The sequence below is a fragment of the Halichoeres trimaculatus genome, unplaced genomic scaffold (genome assembly GCF_033239565.1).
Source record: "Halichoeres trimaculatus isolate MK-OKI-2021-1 unplaced genomic scaffold, fHalTri1.1 fHalTri1_scaffold_16, whole genome shotgun sequence".
In the NCBI taxonomy this organism is placed as follows: domain Eukaryota; kingdom Metazoa; phylum Chordata; class Actinopteri; order Labriformes; family Labridae; genus Halichoeres; species Halichoeres trimaculatus.
In genome coordinates, this window is record NW_027437194.1 from 6,253,565 (window position 1) to 6,271,173 (window position 17,609).

The window sequence follows — 17,609 nt, forward strand, 5'->3', positions numbered from 1 at the left end:
AAAACAAATAAAAAAAGCAAAACAAAAAAACAAAACAAAAACAAAACAAAACAAAATAAATATAAAAACAAAACAAACAAGAAAACTAATTAAAAAAAACCCAAAAACAACCCAAATAAAAACAAAAACAAAACAAACAAACAAATACAAAAACAAAACCAAACAGGAAGAAAAAAACAACAACAAAAAAAAAAAAAAAAAAAAAAAAAGCACACAACAAAAACAAACAAAAAAACAAAGAAAACATTAAAAAAATCCTTTTGGAAAGTATCAGCAAATGTTTCCAGGGATGAGGAAACACTTTTCTCAGATTGATATTCCTTGTTTGTAGAGCATAGTTTCCACTTCCGAGATGGTTCTCAGGCTCACTAAAAAAAAGCTGGGACTTGTTTTTTAAGAACAGCAGCTTCAAGTTGTACAGTTTTACAGACCCTATCTAGATCAGCCAAACATAGTACACTGATCATTGGAGCAGACACCTGGCCCTGTATGGGAATATGATTGATAAGGATCTTGAGCCCATTAGCTACTCCAACTCCAACTCCTTGGTTTGCATTTTGTGTCAGCCATCTATAACAGCAGTTTACTATGTCTACATACAATCTGTAGAAGAATTCACATATGAAATATCAAATCCTCACTACATATGGGTCCTTCAACATCTGAATGTGTTGGGGATCAATGAAGTATTATCATATCCCATGGTGAAACAATCTAACACACTGCGTGAATAATGTGTTAAAATGACAGCTCTCCTCTAACAAACAACAAGATGAATCTCCTTGTTTTACTTATAAAACTGTCATTTCTACTCATATTCAAGCATTAAAAACTACAGCTTACAACAGATGAGTCTGGTTGAAGAGAGGAGAAGCTTTTATTCTCCACCATAACTTTTAGTTTAACAATGAAGGAATGAGTCAGGAGGAGTTACAGTCGCCAAAATCACCCACATTTTTCTCTAACAAGCAGTTAGAGTGAGGAAAAAAATCATCGTGAATCTTAAATTATGGCTTTCCACACATATTGACATAAACCACTCAGCAGCACATGACTTAAAGTACATTTTTACATAGAGCTGAACTGTGTGTGTGTGTGTGTGTGTGTGTGTGTGTGTGTGTGTGTGTGTGTGTGTGTGTGTGTGTGTGTGTCCAAGTCAAACAGCTGAGACTCCATCAAATATTTAAAATGTGTGAGTGTGTGAGTGTGTCTGCAGGGTGTGGTGCTGAAGGGACAGCGCCCCTCATTGTTGTACTGGGTGTGACAGTTGTGGGAGCTCTCCAAGGTGCTGATCCCCTCCTGACCTCCAACTTTGATCAGACACGCCCCTCAAAAACCACAGCTCTGTGTCATCTACTTGTCAAATTACTCAACTCTCACACTCACAGACTCAGAGGCAGATCTGTAGTTTGGACCAGGCAGGAGCGACAATTTCCGGACTGATCGCATCTGACGCGCTCCAGTCCGTCTCTGCGCGGGTTCCCACGGGCTTCAGGTAATCCCTCCTCGGGGAGCATCCACCTTCTGTTGCCTATTGGATATTTATAGTGGCAAAGCTTCACTGTGGCTCTCATATGCTGACTTTTAACTCAGGATTGGCTGCAGGCTAGAAGCTGGTGTTGACTCATGAGTAAGCAAATCAAAACTGTTTGCAGATCTGTAGGAGGATCATAGACAAGGGGAAACAACGGATTGGTGTCATTACGCAGATTTACCGCGCCTTTCTCCTCACTGTGGGAGAAATTTCATGCACCATTAGTCTAAGAGATTCATTTGCGTTTTTTTTTTTGTCACAGAGCGACCACCTGCGTTTGAAAGCAGAAAAGGCGGTGGCTCCAGGAGGGAAAAAATAAATAAATAACAGAAGCTGAGTCTGAGCATCTGTGCATCCTCTCCCCGGGAACCTCAGCCTCCAGCCTCCAGCCACACAGGCATGTCGACCGCCGGGGAAGTACCATCCTTTTTCCGGAGCATGGGCTCTGACAGCCCTGCCAGGCCGAGGCAGCAGTTCTGTGGCATGTTCTGCCCAGTGGAAGGCTCCTCGGACAGCAAGACGCTGGACTTTGATGCGCTCTCGGCGTGCAGGGGTAAGAGTGACGGCCGAGTCATTGACCGGCAGACCGACATCTCTACACCGAAGAAGGTGGAGATCCGGCTGAGCACAGGGAAAGAAGCTCTGCAGAATCTAGACGATAAAAAGGTAATTTCCTCTCAACTCTTATTGCTTCTCATATCTTACATTTGGCCATTTTTTCATCCAGCTTTTCACACCTACGCCATCTTTTATTAAAACTGTTTTAATATTCTTGTTATTGCAAACCCTGCCACCCACACACATGAGTTTATTTTGTGCAGCCAACGCACAGGAGACCAGACAACTTGCTCGGACTACATTTCCCAGAAAGCCTTGTCATGTAGCAGAGTTGATAAAGGGCCCACCATGCAGAGCTGCTGCCAGAGGGAGTGGCTCCTGTTAGCTGGTTTGATTTGATCCCCTCTTTTAACCAAACACAGCACAGTGTGAATCAACCAACCTGTGCATTTCTGATGTGCAAACACCTGCAGGGCTAACCAGTCAAAACAAGCACAGACCTGGTTTCAAAGGGACCTATACATGTGCATGGGCAGGGTTGCAGCATCATGGTGCTTGTGCATTTAGGACCTGATGTCAGGGTGTGGACCCAGTGAAGATGTAGCAGCATGACTTGCAGGAACTTCTCCACTGCTTCAAACTCATCATCCATTTTTTTTTTTTTAAAGCAGGGGTAGGTTAACCGTGGCACCAGATGTACAAGTGTTTCCTTTACTCATTATTTCTGCACTCAGGATGTTAAAAGCTTTGTGGAGAGTTTTGAGCCCTGGTATCATGTAACATTATTGATTAGGAACCACATGATCCACCCTTTACCTCCCCTCTTTTATCTCTCTTATATATTTAAGTCTAACATGCACAGTTTGATCTACTGTACTCTGACAGAAGAATGAGCATTTGATATGATTTGACAAGAGATGCAGCTAAACTGATAGCATCCTCCTTAGAATAATGTTTTAAAGGGTGGTTAAAGAAAACTGCAGTGATGATATACCTTTATTGCTCGACAAGTTAGTTTGAATACCTAGTTAACCCCTTACAGCCTGAATTAATTTACAATTGTACAACACATGTTTAAATGTGTTTTTGCATTCTTACAGAATGCTAAATTGAGCGGTATATGAGCTTTTTTACTTGGCTCGTTTTTTTTTTTTTTTTTTTTTGGTCACTTACACAATCACCACTGGGGGCACTTTAGGGTGGACCACACGGTTTTTACTGCTACACCTCTCGTTTCTAACTCATTAATGGAGTAAGTTGTCTATTTGTGTGTCCTGTGGATAAAAAAACTAAAGAAACGAGGCAACCACAATTCTGAATTGGACAATCTTTAAGAAGCGCATCAAAAACAACTCCCTCCCATACCCCAGTGACTAAAATCCAGACAGAATAGTCTCTACAAGTGAAGAATATAAATGTAAATATAGCACATACAGCGGTTATTGATATGACATAAATGGATATGATTAATTCACCCTCTGGCCAATGTTTTGAGACATAGTGCATTTGATACGACCCTTGGTTTGTGTAGAATATGATTCAATACAAATTAGTGGGGCTTTGAGTCTCCACACTAACAGCTGTAGGTCACCTGCCTGTCAATCAGCTGAGCTGTGCCTCTGATTGGACAAACTCGTGTTCTTAATATCCTCTAAACTGCTGAGTTAGAAAAAATTCAGCCCCTCGCAGAGTGTATGCTGTCAGAGACACAGACTTTTCAGACTACCAGGCTGTAAATATGTTTATTTCTGCTGTGAAAATGGCTTTTTTTGGGTGGGTGTGTATGTAGTATCTGGTGCTTCCAGAGCCAGCCTCTAGTGGACACTTGATGAACTGCAGATTAAAGCATTTCTTCATTGCCTCATATTTTTAGACCAGAGGTTTGGTAAAGACAGAAAACACGTCCTCAGAGGAAAGAAAAAACTAGACATCCACTCATACCCATACAGACTGAATACAAAGAAACACATCTACCTGCATTTGCAAAAATCTTTTTGTGGCTTGTTGGCATGTAACTAAGTCTGCTGGTAATATTAGCTTCCTTTTACTCTGTTTGTGACATATTTGGGAAAGTCTTCTGACTTTTTGAACCATTTGCCGCTGTAAAACACAGGTTGAACAAAGTAGTTTAAGGGGCCGTTTGCACGAAAATGGTTTAAGGGTAAAACGCAAAAGTATCATTGCATTTCGGCCTCATGTTTACATGTAAACAGTGTTTTAGCTGATCTGAAATGCAAACTTTTGAAAATGGCCTCCTGCTTACATCATTGCCATGTAAACAGTCACGCTGTAGTTTCTATCTTTGCGGGCTAACATGTCGTGCTTGTGTTGTTCAATCTGCTGACTGTCTTTCCACATAATGAGCATCTGCTCCTCCACTTCTGTTCTTGGCGTTCCCCAATACACCAGATGATCGGCCCAACTCTACTTCAGTGGAGATCTACCAAAAGCTGCTCCTAAGCTAGACAGTTATAGCGCCAACCACAGGCCTGGCATGCTTACTACAGCGTTTTCAGTCTGTCTGTGTTTTTGTGTAAACACAGATTTTTTTTTCACTGTGTTTGAGTGTTTCTGGTTGAAACGTTGTCGTGTTAACGGGCCCTAAAGCTCCTGTGATAATTTTCTCTTTGAGTCATTTTTGGCGCCCCCTGTGGCTAAAGCAGTACCTCTTACACCTTTGTTCGTTTCGATCCTGTACAGGAGCTAAAAGTGTTTTCTAAAAATAAAGTAGGGGGTAGGATGGCGTTAAGAATTATAAATACACCCCATAGCTATGATAAAAATACTTACCTGAGGTGAGCCCAATGATTCTAGTGTTATGACCCAGTCTAGGGGTGCTGGGAAATAACATAAAGTGACCTCTCCTGTCTCACCACCAGAGCGTCTCAACACAGAAACGAAGAAATAGAATCAAGTTTGCAGTCTTAACCCGATATTTTATTCTTTCAAAAGGTTGTTTTTTTCCTTTAGGTTACCTCAGGGAGGAACAGCAAACGAACAAAGAAACAAACAAAAATCACTCTGGTAAATCAAAATAACTTACCTAACACTAGAGTTTAAAAAAAAACATACAAACCCTGGGACTGACTCCCTGAACATAAAACAGGAGAAAAATCCCCCTTCCCACGCTGTTCTCCCCTACTACCGCGACTGCAATCGTAGTCTTCAAAATCTGACAAAGTCAGATTTATACTGACTGCACACACACACAGATTGGCAACGTTCTATTACAGCTCAGACGAATGGCGGTGGTGAGGCAGAAGGGCCAGCGTCCGAACTACCGGAACCCCCTTTGAAAACCCCGTCATTCGAGTCCGGCCAATCGCTGCCCGCCATGTGACGTCCTCCTCCAACCAGAAGCCGGTGCGTCCCCACACCCCTCAGCCAATCATAGGTCACACCTGCAGGAGAGCGGCAAGTAGAACTAGAGAGAGACAGAGGACAGAGAGAGAAACAAACAAAACAGCGCTTCTCCATCCGCGCTACAAACATATGACTGACAGTCATAACACTAGATAAATTCAAAAAGAAGACACAGAAATAATGTAAAGAAAATACAAGTGAGGGGTAACCACTGGTAGAGATAGAAAGGAAATATGACAATTATAACTCAGGCTTCCATGTCAGCAATGACAGACGATCTAATGTCAGCAATGACACTAAATCTAGGTCTGATAGCAATAAATGTCAGTAATGATAGTTTACCCAAGTACAACAACAAAAAATGTCAGCAATGACACTAAACCTAGGTCTGAAGACTGCTAATGTCAGCAATGAAACTAAACCTAGGTAGTACGACAATAAATGTCAGCAATGACACTAAACCTAGGTCTGAAGACTGCTAATTTTAGCAATGACACTAAACCTAGGTTGTTTGACAATAAATGTCAGCAATGACACTAAACCTAGGTCTGAAGACTGTTAATTTTAGCAATGAAACTAAACCTAGGTAGTACGACAATAAATGTCAGCAATGACACTAAACCTAGGTCTGAAGACTGCTAATTTTAGCAATGACACTAACCTAGGTCGTATGACAATAAATGTCAGCAATGACACTAAACCTAGGTCTGAAGACTGCTAATTTTAGCAATGAAACTAAACCTAGGTAGTACGACAATAAATGTCAGCAATGACACTAAACCTAGGTCTGAAGACTGCTAATTTTAGCAATGACACTAAACCTAGGTTTGAAATAATAAATGTCAGCAATGACACTAAACCTAGGTCCTCTGACAATAAATGTCAGCAATGACACTAAACCTAGGTCCTACGACAATAAATGTCAGCAATGACACTAAACCTAGGTTTGATAACAATAAATGTCAGCAATGACACTAAACCTAGGTTTGATAACAATAAATGTCAGCAATGACACTAAACCCAGGTCCTACGACAATAAATGTCAGCAATGACACTAAACCTAGGTTTGATAACAATAAATGTCAGCAAATACAGTAAACCTAGGTCGTATGACAATAAATGTCAGCAATGACACAAAACCTAGGTCTGAAGACTGATAATTTTAGCAATGACACTAAACCTAGGTTTGATAACAATTAATGTCAGCAATGACACTAAACCTAGTTCCGACAACAAAAAATGTCAGTAATAATACTGAACCGAGGTTCGACAACAATAAATGTAGGCAAATACACTAAACCTAAGTCTGACAACAAAAAATGTCAACAATGACACTAAACCCAGGTCAGATAACATATTCTGAGCAATGACACTAAACCAAGATCTGATGACAACAGAAAATGTCAGCAATGACACTAAACCTAGATCTGACAACAATAAATATCAGCAATGGCATTAAACTTTGGTCCGACAACAATAAATGTCAGTAACGACACTAAACCTAGGATCTTAAATGGACTTTTCTGTGTCTGGAAGTAAATAGCATCAGTGCAAAGTTTTTTCTTTAGTTTTTGGTCTCTATTTCTTACTGTACATCTCATTTTACTATGTAATCACATGAAAGACCATTATTTTCCATGTTCAAGGCCCAAATATATCACAACAAAGTCAGGGTTTTGTTTTCAGTCAAATCTACAAAGTAAGTTGAGATTGAGGGAAGCCAAACTGTCTGACAAACTTTATTCACAATCTAGAAAACCTGCACTGGGCATGACCACACCCTGTGCTGATTCTGATATTTAACAGTTTTATTGATAGTTAATTATTCAAACAGGAACTGAAGGAGTGAGAGGAGTTAAGATGGCTGCTGGCTGTTCCTCTGTTCACTTGCTGCACTCTGCCTCAACTAATCCAGGGAGAGCAATTGATGGCATTAGTGGCTCTCTCCTGTCAATGGAGCAGGGCGAGGCTCTGCGCATGCTCCGTAGGGTTCTTTTATGGGAAGAGGCTCGCGAGTGGTCTTTCCCTCCCCTCTTGTCTGACTCCGTCTGGGAAGGAAGGCTGTTGGTGCATCGGCGGGGACCGGGAGGCTGCTAGGACGCGATCCGGAGCTGAAACTGAGTTTGATTCTTTACGTTTGTGGATCAGCTGCAAGCTTCCCGGCTTTTTCTTCACATTCTTCATCATCATCCTCCTCCTTTTGACCCGGCGAGCGGCAGTAATCCGCACATCCCGTTACACAGATTGCGGTTCCAGGGCGCAGCGCAGGACGAAGCACCGGTGAAGATGTCTGGCTATCAGGGCAAGAAGAACATCCCCCGCATCACAGTGAGTGTTGGGCTGCTTTTAGATAGGAAGTGGCTGAGATTGGACCGGGTCTGGTGTCCGGTGTCTGGTCGCGTGGGCCTGCGGGTGTGGGTGCAGGATGTCACCGGGGCGGCATGCGTCGCTGCGCCTCTCCGTTTATCTAAGCAGGAGAAAATCACTCAGTTTGTAGATGCATGTCTGCAGATGCGACTTTATTTTATTCTAACTTCCGGGAGACAACACCCCCCTTAGGATCGATAAATCAGCGCGGCTACAGAGGCTATAAAACGTGATTTTGCAGCATCTTTGCGCCAAGTGCTCCTCTCTGAGTTGGACTGAGCTGACCTAAAACTGCTCCTTTCTGTTGCAGGCTCACTCAGTCCTCTCGTCTTTGTCTTGGTATGCTTGCATGACAGTTGAGATTTCACGCCGGTGGTCTTTGTTAGGCGGTGTGTCTGGTGGCCGGGTATCACTGCACAGCGACAGCTGGGGCAAATGCTTCCCTGCATCCGCTCTAACGCTCACTTCCCGGCTGGATTTCCTCCTCCCAAGCTTTCCTTTCACTTTAGAAAAAACAGCCTTTAACTCCGATTGAGTTTTACGCATTTAAGGAAACAGTTAAGGTGACACTGGGTCAGGGATAGATTGTTTCCCTGGATTCATAGCGGAGCTGCAGGGATGGTGTTGGTGGTTGTAGTTCAATGGAAAGTAGAGAATAGGGAGGGGAAGGGAGGGGGCCAAGGGAAGGGAGGGGACATTGGGTCCTATTTCCTTCCACGCTGCCCTCTCAGCTGTGCAGGGAAGATGCATTGAGCTACAGAGGCAGAGAGGATCAGAAAGAAGTCTAATTGATGTGAAATCACAGGATCAAATGTTTCAAATTGTCTCATTACAAAGCAGATGGAGCTGTGTCTCATGACTCAGGCCTCTTTGTAAAGTTAAGAGCAAAAGGACGCATGACTGAAAAGCTAATCTGACTCCAAAGTGAGTGCATGACAGTGCTGAAAAAATCTGATTTCATTTGGATTCTTATTTTTTTTTACTGTAAGAAAGAAGTTTGTCACCAGATTGTCCATGCAGGGACAGATAAGAGTCAATCTGCAAAGTTAAATTAGTGTCCCAGTACATCTCTGCAGAGAGAGGCGTTCAGGGTGGGTGGCTGACACTCCCAGGGGTCCTTTCTCCACGCCTCCTATGTCTGAGCGCTGTGTGCTGCAGCTCTGCACATCAAACACTCTCGCTTAATATTCAAATGTTCAAGGACAAATCTGGTGGAGGTTTTTATTTATGTTTGATTTCAGCAGATCACTCAGTTGATTAACTTTTTCATATGATTACGAATGGAATACATTTATCAAATACAGTTCATGAATAATTTATTGTGAAAGGAAGTCAGAACCTAAAGAAAAAAAATCATGACATGAAAAATCTAGGGATGGGCGAGTCCAATACCAGGGACCAGTCTCCGGCCGATACCAGCGTATTTTCAGGGTACCAGTACTCTTGAATGCTGCCGATACCAGCAGCCGATACTCAACGCAAGAAAATCTTACATGGAGTAAGTCCTTCTCGCCAGCAGTTGCCACTACTTGCTTACACCAGGTCAGGTCCTGTTCAGGGATGGGCCCCTTTGACATTTGAAATGATACAGTACTGATGCCCGGTACCTGGCAATCAGTATTGGTACTCAACAGCACCAAATTTTGGTGCTTTAGTGTGTGTTTATGTGAAAATGAATACTAATTTGTTTAATAATAAAATCTGAAAGCTTTTTAATTTATTCTTCAGTTTATAAACCTGCAATGCTGTGTTCATGTCCAGCATGGAAAATTGCCCAATATTCTACTCCCTCACAGTCACAAGGATGCATTTAGGTACCAAAACAGGTACCTTTTGATTTTACGTGAATCGTGCTTGGTACTATATAGGGATATGTACCTTTTCCTAGTCCTGTTCAGACAACATGAATCAACCAGGGAGAGTTAACAGTTGAACTGTTTTATGCTGCACTTCAGTTTGCTTTGCTTTGACAGTTGTAAGTTTGTTAGTGTTTTATTTTGGACTTAATGGCCGAGTGAATGTGTTTTCTTTAATCAAAATAATCTGTCACTGTTAGGGGTGGGTACCAAATTAGGTACTTTTATAGATACCAACTGAATTTAGTCAAAAGTACTGGATACCAATTCACATAAAATCAAAAGGTACCATGTTTAGGTACCTAAACGCATCCTTGTGACTTTGAGGGAGTGAAAGAGTAGGCGATTTTCCATGCTGGACATGAACACAGCATTGCAAGGTTATATATTGAAGACTAAATATGTTAAATTGTGAAAAAAAAGAGATTTGATTATTTAAAAAAAGATATTTTTTTACCACATAAACACAAACATTTTGAAAATTGGTACTGTTGAGTACCGATAATGATTGCCAGGTACCGAGCATCGGTGTCGTATCGTTTCAAATGTGAAAGGGACCTATCCCTAGTACCAACCAAATTTAGTCAAAAGTACCGCATATTGATTCATGTAGAGTCAAAAGATACCATGTTTAGGTACCTAAATGCATCTTTGTGACTGTGAGGGAGTGGACGAGTAGGCGATTTTCCATGCTGGACATGAACACAGCATTTCAAGGTTATATATTGAAGAATAAATTTGTTAAATTGTAAAAAAATATATTTTATTATTAAATAAATTGCTATTTCTTACCACATAAACACAAAAAAGTACCAAAAATTGGTACCTTTGAGTACCGGTACCAATTGCCAGATACCGGGCATCATTGCTGCTGTGAAACATGGGTTCATCATTTCAAAAGTGGAAGGTACCCATCCCTTGTCACTGTTAATTTAAAATTTATGTATCAAAAAAACTAGCGGTATCAGTACTCTGTATTGGTGAGTACTCGAGGGAGTACTTGTACTGGTATCGGTCTGAAAAAAGTGGTTCCAAACATTCCTAGTAAAATCCTTGATGATAAAATTAAAAATAAAAAAAACTTGGGTTATATGTAAACAGTTTTCAAATGAAGCAAATTCAAGGAGAAGATGTAAAAACACCAGCTCTGATTTGTTTGATGTTTGTTGTGGTTTGCTAGGACAAAAGTAACAATAAGGTGAAAAGTCCCGTCTCTCTGTTTCAAAAGCTCATATTCAGTGTCTGGCACTGTTGCATACTTAGATGACTTCACTCTGTGGTTTGGACTGTGGCGATGGTTTGATTGGTGTCTGGTGAAAGCAGAAATCCTCTTAGGTGAATCACTCTCCTCTCAGCTCCCTGGAGAGTGCAGGAGGAGGGATCAGAGGATTAGAAGGAGGGTTGTAGTCCCTGCAGTGATTAAGTAAGACCTAAATAGATGGAGGATTCTCAAACAGCGTGTTGAAGAAAAAGGGGGTCAGAGCCAGGAATGGCCTCCAAAAAGTTTTTTTTTTCACGCTCGTCTTGGTTACATCATGCCGTGATTCCAGCTAGTTCCACTTCTGTGCTTCATCACAGGACAGACTTCAGAGTGAGGAGAGGATGAGCCGTGGAGGCTGCAGAGGATATGAGCTTAAATTGAATAAAATCTGAGCAGGAAAGGCGGCAGCAGGGACAAAGAAACTCTCTGTGTTCTAATCCTTTCTGAGTAAGCCAATCAAATTAAGACTTTAGATCCTCGTAATGCTGAAATTCATCGTTCCATCCATCTATCTTCATCATCATCATCATCATCATGGGTGGGGTTCTTGTGCAGCACACTGTGTTTTCTGGAGCAGATGGAGTCAGGTCAGCTGCACAGGCAGGGACTTACTTACAGCAGCTCTTATCAAATATGAATGAAGGACCATGAGTTGACCACCTGCTTTGACTCAGCACTGTTTTATATTGTGAGCAAACGTCCAGTCAAAGCTCTAGTAAAATACAAAGTAAGAAAGACAGAAAGAAGCCGATCAAAAAACGCCTAGAACTTTTGTTTTCAGAAAAATTCTGATATTTACAGTATGTAAAACTTGATTCAATTTTCTTTGGACGGAAAGCCCCTGACACCCTGAGGTGGGTACAGCCCCCAGCTTAACAGATCCTTGTGTTGGTTTGACTCAGAGTCATGCAAAGTTTATTTTTTTTCTGATCTGAGTCTGTGTCTTTTCCTCTTCTGCTACTCATAGATCATGTTAAAATAAGGTCTGCAGGAATTTTCATTATTGTTATTAAACACAAATTCAAACTGGGCTCCTCCTCCTTGGCTCAGTGCCAGCGGCAGCCCGCACCCACAGCCTCGGACTGTGACTACATGAACACACACTAGTCCAGCAACCATCTGTAGCATCCCATTTCTTCGTGGTAGAGACTCGAGAGCCATGCACCTGACTTGGCATGTTAGCACAAGCTAATCCTGGCTATTTGACACATACCTGGTTAGAAAGCCTTCACAGGCTGCTCTTCATCATGTGCTGCTCTCTAAGTTCCTGAAAGTTCCTGAAAGTCAAGCCAAAGCTTCACCATCACGTCCACTAATAAACACTATTGGTGGAAAAAAAAAAGAAAATCAGTATATTTTTTGTCAATTTTTTTTCCCATTTCAAAATCTTGATTTCAGTCTTTGTTTATACACTGGATTGGAAGAAACTTCCACTTTTCTCCAGCAGAGGGCAAAATATTTCTCTCTGACTCACGTGATGTGCAATTTATGGGAGAATATGGCTCCTGATGTAGTCTGTAGACATCATCATCATCATTTAACCTTTTTCCCATGGTCTGGTGTTGAAAAGCAAACTAAAAAAAGCAAAAATCATAAATATCAAAGGATCCAAATTTAAATCAAATCGGCATGCCAAAAATTGTAATTGAATCGCATTTTGTGCGCAAAGTTACTTGCACACTGGACGCTCTGTGATTGGCTGAGGTAACCATGCTTACTTTTCACCCAGAAACTTCCTGACACAACCAAAACATCAACATCCAGGCTGAGGAGAGGGTACCAGGCAGACACAGATACTGACACACATATGTATAGAGGCTCGTAGGAGACGATTGAGCAGGATTGTTCCTGTAAAAGTTGACATTTTAATTTATATGGAAAATCCTGCAGACTTTCTTTGGATCATCATTAAAGATATATTATTGAATATTATGAAAAAATTCTCTGGTAAATTGTTGATAATGTTAGTTTGAAAGTCACTTCTAACATATTAAGCTCCAAGTAAGAGTTTGAGCTCCTGTGTGGAACACTGATAGATAAAAGAAAGTCTATAAATAACTGAATGAAGACATTAAAAGTAAAAAATCAGGCAGTAAAAACATCTCGTATGTCCACAGTAAGTGAAGGTAAAAATAGACTGTAGCTATAAAAAGACGGTCCTGGATTAAAGTCTGTGTGACTACAATCCCCAGAGGATGAGGGATCAGTGGACGCTCTGCTCGTGAACCTGTAGTACAGTAGTTTTCCCCCGGGACTGCTCCATGTGTTTGTACTTACTGTCAAAGCGGCCTCAGTGTGCTCCTGCTGTTATCTCACAGTGTGCAGCACCTCGGGGCGATGCCTGTTCACGCATCAAACACAAACCACGGCGCTCTCCAAATCACCCACCCAGCGGCCCTGCCTCATTCTTTCACGCTCAATATCTCCCAAATCGCTCCATTTAGAGCAAATAATCAGTGTGTGTTTTAGCCCTGTGTGTACAGTGAGTGAACTTTTTTATCAATCAGCGCTTGGACAAAGAGAATTACTGTTGGATAAAATCAGTAACAGGACCGCCATGCCTCCAGCTGCACAGACACAGAACGAGGTCAGTGAGCGTTGATTCATCGGGAAAGAGAGAATTTATGAGGGATTCTCCAACAGAGAGACAGTTAGAGAGTAAAAGTTTAAGATTGGTGCTTTTAAGTAGCATTAGTGATTTTTTCTTTTCACAATTTCGTTACTGGCAGCAGTTGTGCCTTAAAAAAAGGAGTAGGTACGTTTTTGTAAAGCCAGAAACACAAGGGTTAGTATTAATTTATGTATTTCTTTCTTTTTTTCCCTGTTTAATTATGCTTTTTTTCACTTTTCTACTTTTCTTTTCTCCCTTTCTTTGTTTATTTGTTTATTCTAGTTTAATTTAACCCTTTCCCCCATTTTCTTTTCTTTCAATATTTTTTTCATGTATTTTTTATTACTTTCTTATTTCACTTTAACCATTTTTATAATTTTATTTTTTGTCCTTACTTTTCTTTCTTTTTTCTTTGTTTTTATATTTTTTTTAATTTTCCTTTTCCTTTTTTAGTTTATTTTTTTTCACTTTTCTCCTTTTCTTTTCTTTTCTTTTCTTTTCTTTTCTTTTCTTTTCTTTTCTTTCTCGCTTTCTTTCTTTCTTTCTTTATTTGTACTATTTTTTTTCTACTTTTTAGAGTTAACCTTAACCCATCTTGGTTTCTTTTCTTTTCTTTTCTTTGATCTTGTTTTTCTCTGTTTTTTGTTCCTTTTTTTAAGTATTGGTTTTTAATAAATGTAGCTTTTTCCAAGTTTTTTTCTTTGATTACTTTTTCTTGTTTTCTTTCTTTTTCTTTTTTAATTAACCTATTTTTTCACTTTTCCCCTCTGCTTTCCTGTGTTTATTTGTTTTATTTTGTTATTTTTTTACTCTTCAATTTTACCCTTTTCTCCTTTTCTTTCGAGCTTTGTTTTTGTATTACTGTTTCAAATTTAACTGTTATTTTATTATTATTTTATTTTTTTTCTTTTCTTTTCTTTCTTAATTTTTCCTTTTTTATTTTATTTTATTTTATTTTTTTTACCAGAAACTTCCCATGAAGATAACATAAGTATTTTGTAAGAGAGTCCTGTACAAGACAACATAAGAATACCAGCTACAGACAGTAAAATGTAACCATCAGATTGGTCAATGGATAGTTAGCGTACAGCAGGAGGTCATCTGCGTACACTGGTCAAAAATTCCTTTTATAATCCCCCAAACTTGTAAAATATCCAGTTTAAGGATTTAAGGTTTTAGGACTTTGTAGCTGACCATATTGAATGCAGCAAAAACACTTTTACCAAGGACAGATTGAGGAATGATAAACACAATATGTCCATGAAACCGAAGGTTGCAGCAAGCTGAAGTTTAGAGCTCAGTAAAAAGAAAAATGATGAATCAGGTCACGTAACATAGCGAGAAATCAAGACATGTTTACCAATGATCAGAACCTACTTCCTTATAAATGACACAGTGATGTGGGTAAAACCCCAAAACAGAGTCAAAGCTCAATGTTCCTTAACAGTGAAGAGGAGATAACATGCATGTGAAGAATATCACTGAGGTTAAATATAGTGGAGGGAAACTTTAAATTAGTAAAGGATTAAAAAATAACTTTAAAGTCAATGTCAGAGGCTTTTCCATTGGGAGTTTTTATATAATTTTCGGAGTGGTGCAGAAAATTCCCAGTGAGGTAAAGTGCATGGAAAAGTGGTGCTATTTTCCCATCCAAATCCATCAACATCTGCAGAATACACATCCACGAGATCATCAATTTTAAAGTTTATTTTTTTATCTGAAGTTGTCCAGATCTCATCATTTTCTGAGCCAAAGATTCAAACTTCACTTTTATGCTCCAGGGAAATTAGTTTTGTTGATGCTCGGCCATTTGTCTCTCAGCGAGTGTTCTGTTTTAGCGCTGAAAACACAATAAATACGGTGTGTGAACATGTACTGAAGTGATTTTGGTTGAAGTCTGGTTTCTCAATAATCCAGGACACACATAAATCACGGTGCTGAATGCCTGACCTGGCAGCGTTTTACACCTGACTTCATGACTTTTTCCCAGTATACTGTATTTTCCATTTAGACCACAACAACAACATGACGTTGCTGAGTTACGTCGAACTCTGGCCAAAGTTTTCATCGCACCCACTCCAAGTTTGCCCTGGATTTCTGAAAGTTTGTTTATACAATCACTGGGTGTCTCTTTTCTTCTGTTCAGAGGGAAAAAATGCTTCAAGCTGCCGCAGACACCTTTTTCTTTGTAAATAGGATTTTTTTAAGCTCCCAGTTTTTATGTGAAGGTCACATGACCATGCATGACAAAGTGTCACTCATGTCAATAGCCCCACAAAAAAACTTTGACTCAACCTGCTTCTGCCTTTGTGGAGGACATTTTATCACCCTGGAGATTTTTTGTATGTTTAACAGAAGAGGAGTTCAAATGAATGTATATGTGTCTTCTGTATATATGCCAGTGTTGCCAACATGTTAATCCTAGATCATTATAAGTCAACACAAGCTTAAAGGTTTGTAAGGTTGCTCCAAAGTTCGCCAAAATTTCAGGGATGAAATCAACAAAAAAAAAAAAAAGAAAAAAAAAACAACAAGAAAAAAACATACTGTGGTTGTATTTTAGATTAGTAGTTTTCAAAGTTGGGGCCACGGCTTCTTGGGGGGCCACCAGGGGCACCAATCCAATCTACTTCAGTTTCCCAAAGTGTTGCATAATAAAAATCCAATAAGAAGATAAATAAAACAAATAAAATGAATTAAAAGAAAACATAGAAACCAACAAGAGCCATAAAAACGAAGGAGTTAAGACCAAAAAAGACACAATTTAGAAGCCAATGGAGGGATGCCAGGATCAGGACTGTGGGTGCTCGGAAAATTCGAGGGAAGGGAAAAGTAGGATCTTTTTATTCTATTATTTGATTTGATTTGATTTTGTTTTGGTTAATTCTTTTATTTTAATTTAATCTATTTTATTTTATTTTAGTTAATTTTTTTATTGTATTTTTTATTTTATTTTCTATTACTTTTTAATTTATATATTATTTTTCATAATGTTTTTTATATTTTGTTTTATTTTATTTATTTTATTTTATTATATTTCATTTTTTATTTATTTTATTTTATGTTTGTTTTCTTAATTTATCTTTATTAATTTTTTTCATATATTATTTTTTATATAATTTTTTTTATATTCTGTTCTATTTTATTTTATTTTATTTTATCTTATTATATTTCATGTTTTTATTTTTATAACTATTTGTCCTGAACACACAACACGTAAAGTACCGTAAAGTAACATTGAGGCTCTTCCCTTGTCTAACTACTGGCTACATGTAAGGAAGCAGTATCCCACCTTGGATAACAGAGCCCTGAAATGCCTTCTTCATTTTGCAACAACCTACTTGTGTGGGTCTGGGTTTTGTTTAAAAATTTCCTGTTCAAAACAAATGTAATAATTTTTGAAAAGTGAATAAAAGTGAGTAAATACATTCTTTAAGTCAACATTTCTTTACATATTTTGAAATGTTGTCTGTTTCCAAAGGGGGTCCCTGGCCAGAAGCAAATGATTGCATTGACATTGTAAAGTTTAGATACTTAACTATCTGGCCAAGCTGCTGTGTTGGTGATGAACAACTAAATTCTGATTGCAGTACCAGCATCATATTTCTTATTGGTAGCCTGTTAATCAAATCCATTTGAGTATGATCCATCATTAGACCGGGGGTGTGGGGGTTTGAAAACACTACCAGCTTTGGAGTTTACAGCAGCAGGTTCAGCTACTCTGGAATGAAAACACATCTGTTTATCTGAAGTGAACCTACTGAGATTTGTCCACATCCTGTTTGAGAGGCAGGATAAGTTCCCATGAGGGAAAGGTCACTGTCCTGTTTGGCTGTGATCCAGAACAACCAGATACTCTCTCCAACCCCTGCAAGCTCCAAAACAATTACATGATTATACAGCAAGAGGGCATTCAGGGCGAGTAATCGGTCGGCTAATTTCCTGCAGCTGACTCTGAAAAACTGAACCAGACAAGACCAGATCCCCTCAGAAACATCAAGCAGTAACTTAAACTCAGCTCTTCTTAAAAGATCAAAATGATGGATCCTGAAAAGCTCA

The 17,609-nt window shown here is 39.5% G+C and overlaps 1 protein-coding gene across 3 annotated transcripts in view; it reads left to right on the forward strand.

Moving 5' to 3' along the window:
* Window positions 1–1,348: 1,348 nt before the first annotated feature.
* Window positions 1,349–17,609, forward strand: part of dpysl2b (dihydropyrimidinase like 2b) — a 47,490-nt gene continuing 31,229 nt past the window's right edge. Inside the window, exons 1-2 of one of the 3 annotated variants that reach the window (XM_074690070.1) lie at window positions 1,349–1,495; window positions 1,797–2,200. In XM_074690070.1, the coding sequence (XP_074546171.1) occupies window positions 1,934–2,200 (267 nt within the window). In that variant the 5' untranslated portion in view covers window positions 1,349–1,495; window positions 1,797–1,933. The other 2 variants (XM_074690069.1, XM_074690072.1) reach the window with 2 other exon arrangements.